The sequence below is a fragment of the Sander lucioperca genome, chromosome 1, assembly GCF_008315115.2.
Source record: "Sander lucioperca isolate FBNREF2018 chromosome 1, SLUC_FBN_1.2, whole genome shotgun sequence".
NCBI classification, from domain to species: Eukaryota; Metazoa; Chordata; class Actinopteri; order Perciformes; family Percidae; genus Sander; species Sander lucioperca.
Window position 1 is genome coordinate 34,234,796 of NC_050173.1, and position 11,897 is coordinate 34,246,692.

General features: G+C 40.7%; 2 protein-coding genes across 11 annotated transcripts in view; one reads left to right on the forward strand and one right to left on the reverse strand.

Moving 5' to 3' along the window:
* Window positions 1–1,260: 1,260 nt before the first annotated feature.
* On the reverse strand, window positions 1,261–4,238 carry lsm11 (LSM11, U7 small nuclear RNA associated). Its single transcript, XM_031288274.2, has 4 exons — window positions 3,737–4,238; window positions 2,868–3,007; window positions 2,638–2,721; window positions 1,261–1,856 (listed from the first exon to the last, which is right to left on the reverse strand). Exons 1-4 carry the CDS (start codon window positions 4,191–4,193, stop codon window positions 1,512–1,514), a joined length of 1,026 nt encoding a protein of 341 aa, XP_031144134.1. The 5' UTR covers window positions 4,194–4,238; the 3' UTR covers window positions 1,261–1,511.
* Window positions 3,994–11,897, forward strand: part of thg1l (tRNA-histidine guanylyltransferase 1-like) — an 8,108-nt gene continuing 204 nt past the window's right edge. The window contains exons 1-8 of one of the 10 annotated variants that reach the window (XR_004103120.2): window positions 4,591–4,814; window positions 5,192–5,387; window positions 5,475–5,651; window positions 5,748–5,917; window positions 6,035–6,123; window positions 8,744–8,851; window positions 10,445–10,678; window positions 11,236–11,897. The exon at window positions 11,236–11,897 is cut by the window's right edge and continues 204 nt beyond it. Coding sequence is in view for 9 of the 10 variants with exons in the window: in XM_031288275.2 (XP_031144135.1) it covers window positions 4,745–4,814; window positions 5,192–5,387; window positions 5,475–5,651; window positions 5,748–5,917; window positions 6,035–6,123; window positions 8,744–8,851; window positions 10,445–10,606 (972 nt within the window). In the remaining variant the exon portion in view is untranslated. Of the gene's footprint in view, window positions 4,241–4,330; window positions 4,350–4,590; window positions 4,840–5,167; window positions 5,388–5,474; window positions 5,660–5,747; window positions 5,918–6,034; window positions 6,124–8,743; window positions 8,852–10,444; window positions 11,053–11,235 lie in introns of those variants that run through there. The other 9 variants (XM_031288277.2, XM_031288278.2, XM_031288275.2 and 6 more) reach the window with 9 other exon arrangements.

The window sequence follows — 11,897 nt, forward strand, 5'->3', positions numbered from 1 at the left end:
ATAAATATGCACATTTGCAAATTACACTAAGGCAGAAAGCCAGGAGAACAAATGTCGGGAATGTTTAACAACACATGCTGGATATCAAATCAATACGTTGCCACTGTCAAGTGCTTTACTGCACGTAACATACAAGAGCAGAAACTAGACTACATGAAGACATGGGCAGAGGATGTAACGGCAACCAAGTTAACTGAAATAGCACTACTGGAATAAGGCAATATCTGATACTTAGTGTGACAGGTGCAGTGGTCGAACACAACAGCTGATTGGAAATCTCAACCCTTCGTTAAATTAAGCTTTCACGTAACGGCACATAGTAGCATTACATGAATGATTCAAACAAAAGCTATTGCTGTTGTATTTAAAGAACTGTTCAAACTTTGTGTCCTTCAGTATTTATTTAACTGATGAAATGCACAATTTGTCTTAATGAGATGGATGGCCTGATTACTATGGTATATTACACTCGAGTGAAAGATTGTGTAGTCTAATTGTGGCCCTTCTCATATTGTATCAAGGTTTGTTGGAGCACACTCGTGTGACAAACTAAAATTAAAACAGCTTGCCATTAAACGACCGACCCCATTTTCACTCTCTGGAGAGGAAGACTATTACATGGGCTACACTAATAATATATGTACAATATTAAAAGTAACAGTATATAGATAAACAGCAGCTCAGCTACTGCTAGAATGTGACCTATTTATGGCATATAAGTATATAGAAAGAGGGTCAATTAAACTCAAGTCAAATTAGGAAAAACTAAAATAAGACACTCAGACCCAGAAACATTATAGCAACATGCAATCATTCTGTGCCACTCATCATCCAAAAGTAACCTCTGTCATTTAAAACAGAAACAAAAAACATCTTTACAACTTCCATGAGATGCAGTAAATTGTGCTTTTATGGGTAATGTGCCCATTAAAGAGTAAAAGCAATCTGAGACGTCAAGACAAATGACAGCTTTTGAGTGCCATCTGCAATCTCTAGCTTCACAAACTCAATTATTCATAATGCATTTATGTAGTCCGCTGAGACTGCGCTGTCATTCCTGTTCAAACTAACGGGGAAAAGCAACATAAAGGGACAAGCTCTTTGAGATGACAATGGCCTCACAGATGGCACTAATGTGTTTATGCTGCCACCTGCTGGGTAATAACCATAACACAAACACAGTTATTAACGCTGTGGCATAACAGTGTCAAAATAAATTTCCTTTAGTGGCTGTCAGACAAAAGAAATCAAGACAAGAAATCACTATAATTAGAACTGAGAAGCTTTTATTTCTCAAAATCAAGATGATTTCTCTGGTGGGCAGAAAAAAACCCTCCATATCAATATGATATAACAGTTATTTTTGATTCCTCTGAATCCAATTCAATCACATCTCTGGCAGCTCATCTACAGCATTTCACACCTATTACTACAGATGTTCAGCATCAAATTCATTGTGGTCGTAGCCCACCTTTCTTTTATCCAGGGTACATATCAAACAGAGAGGACAGTCAGAGTGGCTGTGGGTTAACCAGGATAACGTTCTCACCCCGGATGAAAAGCTGGTTGATGTGGCGTGTGTGGACCTTGCCATGCGTCTGGGAGTCTTTCTTCTGACAGACCTCCGGACCCTGGGCCTTCAGCGAGACTTTGTGTTTGTCCTGTTTGATTTTGTCTGACAGTTTGGACTCCGTATTGCTGTCCCATCTCTTGCTAGTAGGGTGAGCAGGTGACAGGTTTTTTGGAGTACTTTTGGGGTTCGAAGGCTGATGCTTGCTGGCTGTTTCCTGGCCTTCGTGCTTCTTTGCTGGCTCATCACCTCCTGGGCTCTCCTGGAGCATCAGCTTCTCAAAGAGCTGCACAGAGAGCTCAGTCACATTAACATTTGTGGATTAAATTTAGAGCTTAGGTTCTATTTTTTAAGAAATCAAACCCCATTTGATACTATCTATGGTTGGCATTATTCAGCAGTAGCCATTCAACAAATGTACATTATGTAATTTCCTCTGTATATAATAAGTGTTATTTGCGGGATGCGCCTGCGCAGGATCCAAATGACCTGCGTACGCAGGAGGGATTCACAGAAACATACGCATACAATCCAGCATTACTGTTTGAAATTTGATCTAATTGATAATTGGCTCTGCCAATGCACTCATCAGAGCTGTATTACTATTAATGCAGACACGTCACGATTTCCTACTGCTGCTAGTTCATAATAAAGGTGGCACAGCTTTTATTGTGAAGCAGTCACAAAAAGCACAGACAGCATTCATCAAACATATGTCTACAAAACAAGACAATGGTCAGACAGCGGATCGGTTTTAAATATTTCAGGGAGCAATGAAACCAGAAGGAGCAGCTACAGTCAGATGAAGAGTTTGATGCACACGTCCAAGTCCTCAGCAAGGTAACCAACTTCACTGTGCCCTGCTGCTGTGTGGAAAACTACTCGCACCATCGCAGCATGAAGCTAGATTGCAGTGGCAATTATTTGTCACTGGCTTTTTAATCCAAACTGAAGTTTTCTGGGCATCACCAAATCAAACAGGACATTCATTTCACAGATTGTTACTCTGACTATTACAGAGTAAGAAACATATTTCAGTCAGATATACATTGAAAACTAGTGCCTACCCGTGAGATGGTGAGGGCCTTTTCATGGTAGAATGCCTCTCCAAGCAGAGGCTCTCTGTATGTCTCATCTACATCTACCATTGCCTGACAAAGACAAATAAAAACTAATGGTGAAAGCATGATCTTAAGACATCAGCTTCCAGCTTGGTTATAGTATATGTTGTGGATTGTTTCAGATTGGACATATGGCGGAGTCAAGTGAGAATTGAATGAGAGTGAGAGCAGCTCACCATGTTCCAGAACTTGTCGAAGGCCACGACAAAGCCAGAGCACACTCCCCTCAGTCCCTTGAAGGTCCTGATGTGAACTTTGACCCGTATCCTCTTCTCAACACACCGGTACAACTGCCCCAACGGACTGCCTTCACATACTGAAGAAAACACATGACGTGCAGGTTACACAACTGTCTCTACAACCAATAAATTATAGAAGGGAGCACAAAAAGATTTCTGCCAAGCTAAAGTTACTACGAGATTTTAACTTTAAGATGGTGTACAAATATCCACTGCTTCCAGCTTCTGAAATATGAGGATTCACAATTATTGGCAGATTCATAGCATTGTGAATGGATAATATCTGAGTTTGGACTTGTAGGCTGGCCATAAGCTATTTTTAAATACATTTGGCTGAATGGGCTCGGGGAAATGGTAACAGTATTTTCTTATATGTATAGACATTTTCTCATAAACATTAGTGGATTACTGGTAAAAAAAAGAAAAGAAAAAGAAATTGACAACCCTACCTTACATTGACTGTAAAAATCAAAACAAAACAAATTACTCAACTATTTAAAATAATCGTCACAAACAACACAAATCTATATACTGTTATGTCAGCTTCATGGTAATAATTCATTAGGCAGTTGAATTCTACAGGTTTGGTTTCCCACATGAAAAACAGGACATTGAAATAAAAGGTAAAAAATGACGTCAGGTATCAGTCTGAAATGAAAAAGATTATATCAGAATTAATACTTATATTTGAGTAATTGTGTTGTTACCAAACTGATCCCTAATACTGCATACAACAAAAGTATGTTAACAGCCTCATAAGGAGTCCCAGCTAGCTGTCGTGATGTAGCAGTAGTGGTTACACCTACAGGGCATCCTCGTCAGGACATTCTTCTGGGGCTTGTGCCTCCTTCTCCGCGGTGTCCCCCCGCTGCTCTCCCCCTCCTCCTCTGGCCGTTTGTTCACAATGAGCTTCTTCAGCCTTTCGATGCGCTCCGGGTCCGCCGCCCCTTTCATCGCCTTTAGCCGCCTTTTCTCCACATTCTCCGGTTTGGCTCTGCCCCGGCCGCCTTTCAGAAAGCTCTCGTACGCTGCCACATTGTTGAAACTTTTGACATTTGGAACAGGAAGCTGTACAGTGGGCGCGTACAAGGCCATGAGGGGGTCGAAGTTATCAGAGCACACGTCTATTTTATCTGCGTCATCACCCCCAGCTTTACTGTCCGCCTCTGGTTCGTGCTCCGCTACTAATACTGTACTCGAGCAGGTTGCAGATACATTTTCTTTACTGTCTGACTTTACACCTTTTCTTTCCCTCTCCTCCATGTTTTAAACAGCCGCAGATGAGCTCACGGTGAAGCGAAGAATCCTGGGTAATAAGGTGTTGTCTTTTCAGGCTGATCTTTCACTCTGCACATATTTCAGGAGACCCGGGCGGGCGGCCAGGGCACTCGTCCTAGACTAGAGCACGGCAGTCAAGTGGTGCGTTTCAATCCCGCAAGCGTTATTTTTGTGTGGTTTTCAAAAAAGAAATCCTGTAGTTATAGTTATATAGTTATAGCCTACTTATGTAAACATCATTTGGAAACTCAAATGATTCCCACAGGAAACAGCCTAGCCTTCCGTAACCACTTACTCATACACGATCTTTGATTGCACTCGCCCTTCCTTTACCACAGGATGGCGCTAAAATACAAATTAAACATAATTAGGTTGCTTCTATGTAGATATAAGTTTTTCTTCATCGATTATCCAATGCAACAGCACAATAATCAATTGATGATCGGTTTTACAGGGGTGCAAACAATCAACTGAGAACAATAAGCTATTTGTTTTTAATTCATTGTTGTTAGTTTTAGACTCGCGCTCCGGAACCAATGTTCGTAGCGTCTGCGGCATCACTACGACAGAATTCGTTGACGGACTGTAAACAAACCAACGTGTGTGAGGTGACAACTGTCTCAGAATAGATGTAGATATGAGTTGATTGCTGTATTATACTACTAAATCAATTAACGGTGTTTGTGTAACTAATGAAATAGCTAGATATTAAGGATGAAATAACGTTAGCTAAGTTGCTGGGGTTACTGTAAGGTTAGCTGCATTGGACTACCACCACACGTGACAGCCTCCCCGTGGAGGTAGGGTTCACGTGCCCTAACACGGGATGGGTGGTGGGTCCTACTGACGTCGTTACTCAAAGCCAGACTTTGTAGCAGCAGTATTGATACTCTGTTGGATTATTCTGGCTGTAAATATGACTACTCCATACCTGCTGCGAATGGGTGTAATATATATAGTGTGTGTGTGTGTGTGTGTTGCTTTCAGGAGCCCCCTCATGCTGATTGGAAAGGCCTGTAGATTTGGGGGACGTGTCAGGTCTGGTGTTGTCAGTCTCTTTACTGCTCCCAGCAACATGGCCAAGAGCAAGTTTGAGTATGTGCGCAACTTTGAAACAGATGACACGTGTCTACGAAACTGCTACATCGTTGTGAGACTGGACGGGCGCAACTTCCACAAGTGAGTGTCCTCTTTAGGCTGCCCATGTCTCTGTGGTGATGGTTCCTCTCTCTGCTGTTCTGAGGTTCGTGGTGCATTCTGGTTCAGGTTTGCAGAGCAGCACGAGTTTACCAAGCCCAATGACGACAGAGCCTTGGGCCTGATGAGCCGGAGTGCACGCTCTGTCATGGAAGAGCTCGAGGATATCGTCATCGCTTATGGTCAAAGTGACGAGTTCAGCTTTGTTTTCAAGAGGACCTCCACCTGGTTTAAAAGGCGAGCCAGGTACCAAGGTTTTGCCATAATGTCATCTCCATACAATCTTTTCATGTATTGTTGTATTTTCTCAGAATTGATCGCTGTCTCTTTCTCTTCTGGCAGTAAGCTCATGACCCATGTGGCCTCGCAGTTCTCCTCCTCATATGTGTTTTACTGGAAGGAGTTTTTTGGGGAACAGCCCCTCTTGTACCCCCCAGGCTTTGATGGACGTGTGGTCCTGTATCCTAGCAACCACAACCTCAGAGACTACCTCAGCTGGAGGCAAGCAGATTGTAAGTGCATACTGCGCTCTGACGGTTTTACAAAGTCACGCATCTGACTCCTAGAGGGATCTGTGTATTAAACTGACGAGGGGAAAAGATGTCAGGCTGTGTTTTTGTGTCTTTCAGGTCACATCAATAATTTGTACAACACAGTGTTTTGGACTTTAGTACAAAAGGGGGGGCTCACCACAGCCCAGGCAGAGGATCGCTTAAAGGTGAGAGCAAAACACAATCTTAATTAATATGTGTTTGTGTGTAAATGTATTTATACAATATATGTTATAATAATATCAAAGGGGAATACCACTACTTATTGTGTTTCTATAAATATCAGAATAAGAACCAGAAAACAACAGTGAGATCTTCAAAAGACAATAAACAATTGATAAAGAGGATTCCTGGTGAAGGAATTAGCTGATTAATCAGACAGGAAATTAATCATTGACAAAATTAGCAGTCAGTCGATTGATTGATTGATTGATTAATTAGGTATTAGCAAATAAACAGACCAAACTGTTGCTGGTTTAGCTTTGTTATCCGTGTTGCAACTTAAGTGCAAATTATTTTGTGTTTGTGATCAAAAGTACTTGTGTAAACTTTTATGATATACAGTAACTATTTAGAATAGGGCTGCAACTAACGATTATTTTAATAATCGATTAATCTGTCGATTATTTTTTCGATTAATCGATGAATCGGATAAAAAAAACAAAAAACAAAACAACATTAATTTACATCAACTCAATACATACTTACATGTATGTTGTTTTAGTTAATAGTTGTGTAAAGGTTATACCCAAAGAGCAGATACAGACCACACACACACACACACACACACACACACACACACACACACACACACACACTTGAAGCTTATTCATTAAATTATTACCATCATTGTAGTAAGTGCGAGTTGAGTTCATTTGTACACCACATTTAAACACAGCTTAAGATGACCAAGTGCTATAAAAGAACTTTAAAATGAAATTAAAAAGTACAACACACACAAATATATACGTCAACAATAACTGATATGGGACAAAGCACAGAATATATACATGACAATAGATTGAAAAATGAATGGGCCAAAAAAGGCGAGTGAATAAAAACGTGTCTTTAGTCCTGCTTTACTACTGTTATTAACGAGCTAACGCTAGCTTGTCATGCTAGTCAACTGGATAACGAGTAAACACCAGCACCAGAAGAGAGACGTTACGTTCCTCACTTCAGAACGGAACAACAGTAGGATTGTGTAGTGACTTTACCCTGCTGTTGAACTCCCTTCCTCCTCATCAAGGACTCCAACATGTTTACGTTTTAGGTTCTGAATCATCACCGTGGTGACCGTGCCATGCCGTGTCGCTTTTGCTTATCTTGCAATTAACACGATTTTGATTTATTTAGTGTGAAATGCTCCCACACCTTGGATGACTTAGGTCGTACTGATTTCTCTGCCTCCGCCATGTGTTTCAGAACAACGTTAAGGGTCTCTCTTGTCTCTCTCCGTATTTCCTCTACTCCGCTCTGCTCTTTTTCTTTTCTTTCGCTCCGCACCGCTCCGCACGGCACTCAACTCAATTGCTTTTATCTCCATGACTGAGTGGCGTGTTGCGCGACACAACGAATCGATAATGAAATTCGTTGCCAACTTTTTTAATAATCAAATTTTATTGATTTTATCGATTCGTTGTTGCAGCCCTAATTTAGAATTTGTTATGTTATCACAAAGACTTGGTTCTGAATGTCGGGGGGGAATGCAGTGGCATGTATACATGTGACTACATTTAAATGACCCATTTTTTGTGCATATTCACATGGTCACCACATTATTTACTTGTGGCTTATTCTTGTTGGAATACTGCTACTGACTGACACAGCTGTTCTCTGGGAGTCTCTCCGTTCTCCGCTGGGCTTTGAGGGGAAACTCAGATGAACTAATGACAGCTGACGAGTTGTGAAAATTGTAATTCTGGCTGGATGTTTGGGCAACATGAGTCATTCACAGCCCAACTTCCATGCTTCCTAGTTCCCTTTTATCACTTTAAAAACATTTCTTTAGGGACAAAAATGCCACAGAAGACAAAGATCATCTTCCTTATACTAGATCATACCATCAATGGATTTACTTATTCAAACAACAAAACAAGAATAGAATCAGTGGGTGGTGTGGTCATTTCAATGGTTTTGTTGGTGTTGTGGATGGTAAGGCGTCTGGTATACTCGCCGCAGCTGACCTGTTGCAGGCCAGTGTGACGTCATGGGAGCGCCGTAACTGTTTATACCAGCGCTGGTGGTCGCGACACTAGTTGCAGTCTTCTCCTGAACAGAGGTGTCGCTAATGAGGAAAGGCTACAGACGTTGCTATTTCTACAGACTAGAAGAAGAAGAAAAAGATAAACAACGGCAGAACTGGCAGCAGCATTGACGTCAGTGCTTGGATTTGATTGGATGAGCTACTTGGTGGGATCAAGCCTTTCATTCACCATAAAAGAACTCATCTTAACCCAGTAAGTTTACAAGAGAGACCTGTAGTCACTCTGAGAGTCCTGGCATCACGTTGCCCTCGAACTCGTCCATGCTTCCTGTTTCTGCTTTGTCGCGTGCCGCTGAAAAAAATAGAGTGGTGACATCTGGTCGCGCACTCAAAATCCTGGCTCACCAGCGAGATCTACGTCATTTTGACGTCACATTGGCGCACGACAGGTCGGCTGCGGCGACTGTAAAAAGGCCTTAAGATGACTTTTTCAGTGAGGCATTTCGTATGAGCTGATTTTTGTATGTGCACATTTTTGTAATATTGACATGAATATGTCTAACTGTTATGTCTCCCTCCAGGGAACATTAGCTGCAGACAAAAATGAGATCCTGTTCTCTGAGTTTCATATCAACTACAACACTGAACCTGCCGTCCACAGGAAAGGCACTACTCTCATCTGGGAAAAGGTGAGCTGCAAAACACACTTAGTACACCCATTATAGCACAACAGTTCTAGAGGCACGCTTTACCAGAGGAGCTACTGGGACACCTCAACACACCTATTCTTAAGTGATAGCTTACACCTTGAAAAAATGGAGGTCTATTTACATTCATTGGTAGAAGAACAAAGTCAGCACGAGTAGAAAGATCTCCTTTATCAATGGACCATTTCAGAGATTTAAAAACATTTTTAAATTTTCTTCTAAGGCTAAGAACAAATCACAAGGATCACAAAGCTATATCTCTATGTATTTGTTATCATACTGTATGACATGCTTATATAAATACTGACCCATGTCAATATTCTAGGATTCATTTAGCACCTAAATCCCACATCTGATGACAGGCCAGGCAGCAGCACCAGAGACTACAACATCAGTTTTCTGCCTAGTCTTCGTCATTAGGTGTAGGATATGAAATGGTACACATTTAGTGTTACTGACAGGACTAAAAGTGCATATAATCATCCCATACTATACATTGTCAAACTGATCATATACTTACAGTAGCCTCCATTTTTTCAAGGTGTGACTCGTCACTTAAGAATAGGTCTGTTGGGGTGCCCGGGTAGCTCACCTGGTAGAGCATGCGCCCCATGTTAGGCCGAGTCCTTAGCAGCGGCCCGGGCTTGATTCTGACATGTACTTTTGTGCTATAATGGATTTACTAAGTGTGAAGAAGAGGCAACTTTAGAAAAAAGAACTTGTGTGGGTTAAAAGGTGTCAAACTACGAGTGAATTAGTTATGAGCCAGACCTCACTTTAGAATGGGGAACATGAGTGAGAGCTGCATATTTATACAGGCGAATGACTACCACCTTATAAGGCCAATATTGAGCAGAACATATTAGGATGGTCATTCATGTACAACAACTTCCTTATTTACTATTGATAAGCAGTACTTAGAAGGTTATTGAGGGAAAACTCGTAGCTTATGGATGGAAAATGGTCATGCAGAATAAGGGCTTTAATATGTGCTTTTATATGACTAGTTTACTATGACTAGTTACAGTAATGTGTACCTTAATATGAAGTGTTACCCTTAACATTTACTGTTGATGTTTTGTGAAGCTGAAATTTCTTCTGTGCATGTTCATGTACTGCTTTGTTATTCCTGGCTTCACAAATGTTTTTGTCTATTTTCTAGTGTTTCTATCTTTCATAGTCATGTGGTCCACTTACTTGCAGGTACCACTTTCAAAACTCCCAACATTTGATGATTGATACTCAGCTGCTGAAAAGCGCTGCATTGACATTGTCTTATTTTTGTCTTGCATTCAAATATTTGCCATTCTGCAGCTGATTTTTGTGTTTGTGTGAAGTGTTCTGAATGCATCAAGAGATAAACTTCTCAATGGGTCCCTGCTTATACCTCATTACCTCATGCAAATAATGTAGCTTGACAATAAATAAAGGTGACAAAATGTTCACTATGTAGGAATACAAACGTAACTTTCAAGTCTTTGGACAGATATGAGAGTGATATTTCCCAAAATGTTGAACTATTCCTTTAAGTTGCTTTTAATTGCACTAATCCTATTCCTCATTTTTTGTGTCCAGCGAGATGAAACTGTCCTCAAACGCATGAAGCTCCCGAACGAAGAGGAGAAGGACGTGGCCGTGACTCGCAGCAGGAGGAGGGTGCAGGCCCACCACTGTGACATTATCGGAGAGCAGTTCTGGGAGGAACACCCAGACGTCCTGGAGGACGACAACTGCTAACAACAGGAGAAAACCACTGAACGGAGTCTGGCCAGCCATACAAGCAGTGGACTGACGATAGAACAGCTTGTTGTTGACTGATGTAGAGAAACAACATGTGACCCATGAAGCTTAGTACACTTGAATACTTTGAAAGAGCTTTTTCTCAGACTGAAGCCTTTTGATGATTGACTTTGTACAATGACTCTCTCCCAGGAACAACATATTTTTACTTTTACGTATTAAACTTGTATCATAATGTTCCCTAGGACTTGTTCTGCTGAAATCAGTGATGATGCCTGTCATGTTCAAAGGGAAGCAGAATATTTCATAAGCTTTCAGCAGTGGGTGTTGAGGACATATACACAGCAGTTTGATATTGCCCCAGACATCTTCCCAATCCTAGTCTAGTGCATGTAGCTCTAGTTGCTTTACCAAAAATATATTTGATATCATGAATAACATTATTCAGAATACTACCATCACTTGATCTTTCAGCATGTTTAACATGATTCGGCCCATTGTTTTTTTTTAACCTAACCCTAACCCTTTTTTTGACTATCTTTTTTGTTTAGGAAGCAGAGTTTCCTAATTGTTGAAATGTGATGATACGGGACGCCTATCTGCAAAGTGTTTAGTATCACTTACAGTTTATAGTAAGTAAGCATATCTGAGATAGTAAAGCAGAAACCAATACCTTGGCAGTAGACCTAGTTAAAAAGCTTCTCTACTTTATGTGAGGAGTCGACAGCATTTTGGATCTGTCACAGAGGCCAGCTTGTTTTAATAAGATCTCTATAATGAGTTATGAACAATTAAACACTGCACTTCAATTAAGTAAGATGTACAAAAACACGTTATGATTGCAGAGGTTGCTCTTTTCGTAAGACATAATCTGTGCCCTTAGATCAGTTCACTTGGACCATTGCCGACACATCAATGACTCAACATATGGCCTTATAGTATAGGTGGTTGCTTAGTAACCAGAACGCGTTGAGGCAAGTGATGTAGTTATTTAAAGACAGCTCAGGTAGTTATCAAACTTTTAGCTAAAAGATACAAAAACATGCCCTAATCTGGATGCAAAAGTAACATTTTCATCCTTACGTAAATTGCTCTTTAATACAAATGCATATTTAGGTTTGAAAAGGTCAATAATCTGAAGTGGATTTCATGGATCTGGCAGTGTTTCCCTCTCCACTCTACTGCATGATAATGTTACAGTTCATCGACAAAACTGTTAAGAGTATACAGTATGCTTCAAATACACAACAAACGTCAAAGTATCTCATCTTGCATTATTGAATATTTC

Coding starts and splice junctions, on each gene's coding strand:
- lsm11 (XM_031288274.2), bottom strand. CDS start 4,193: ATGGAGGAGAGGGAAAGAAAAGGTGTAAAGTCAGACAGTAAAGAAAAT. Junction 3,008..3,736: donor TGTCCTGACGAGGATGCCCT/GTAGGTGTAACC, acceptor TGTTTTCTTCAG/TATGTGAAGGCAGTCCGTTG. Junction 1,857..2,637: donor AGGCCCTCACCATCTCACGG/GTAGGCACTAGT, acceptor CTCTCTGTGCAG/CTCTTTGAGAAGCTGATGCT.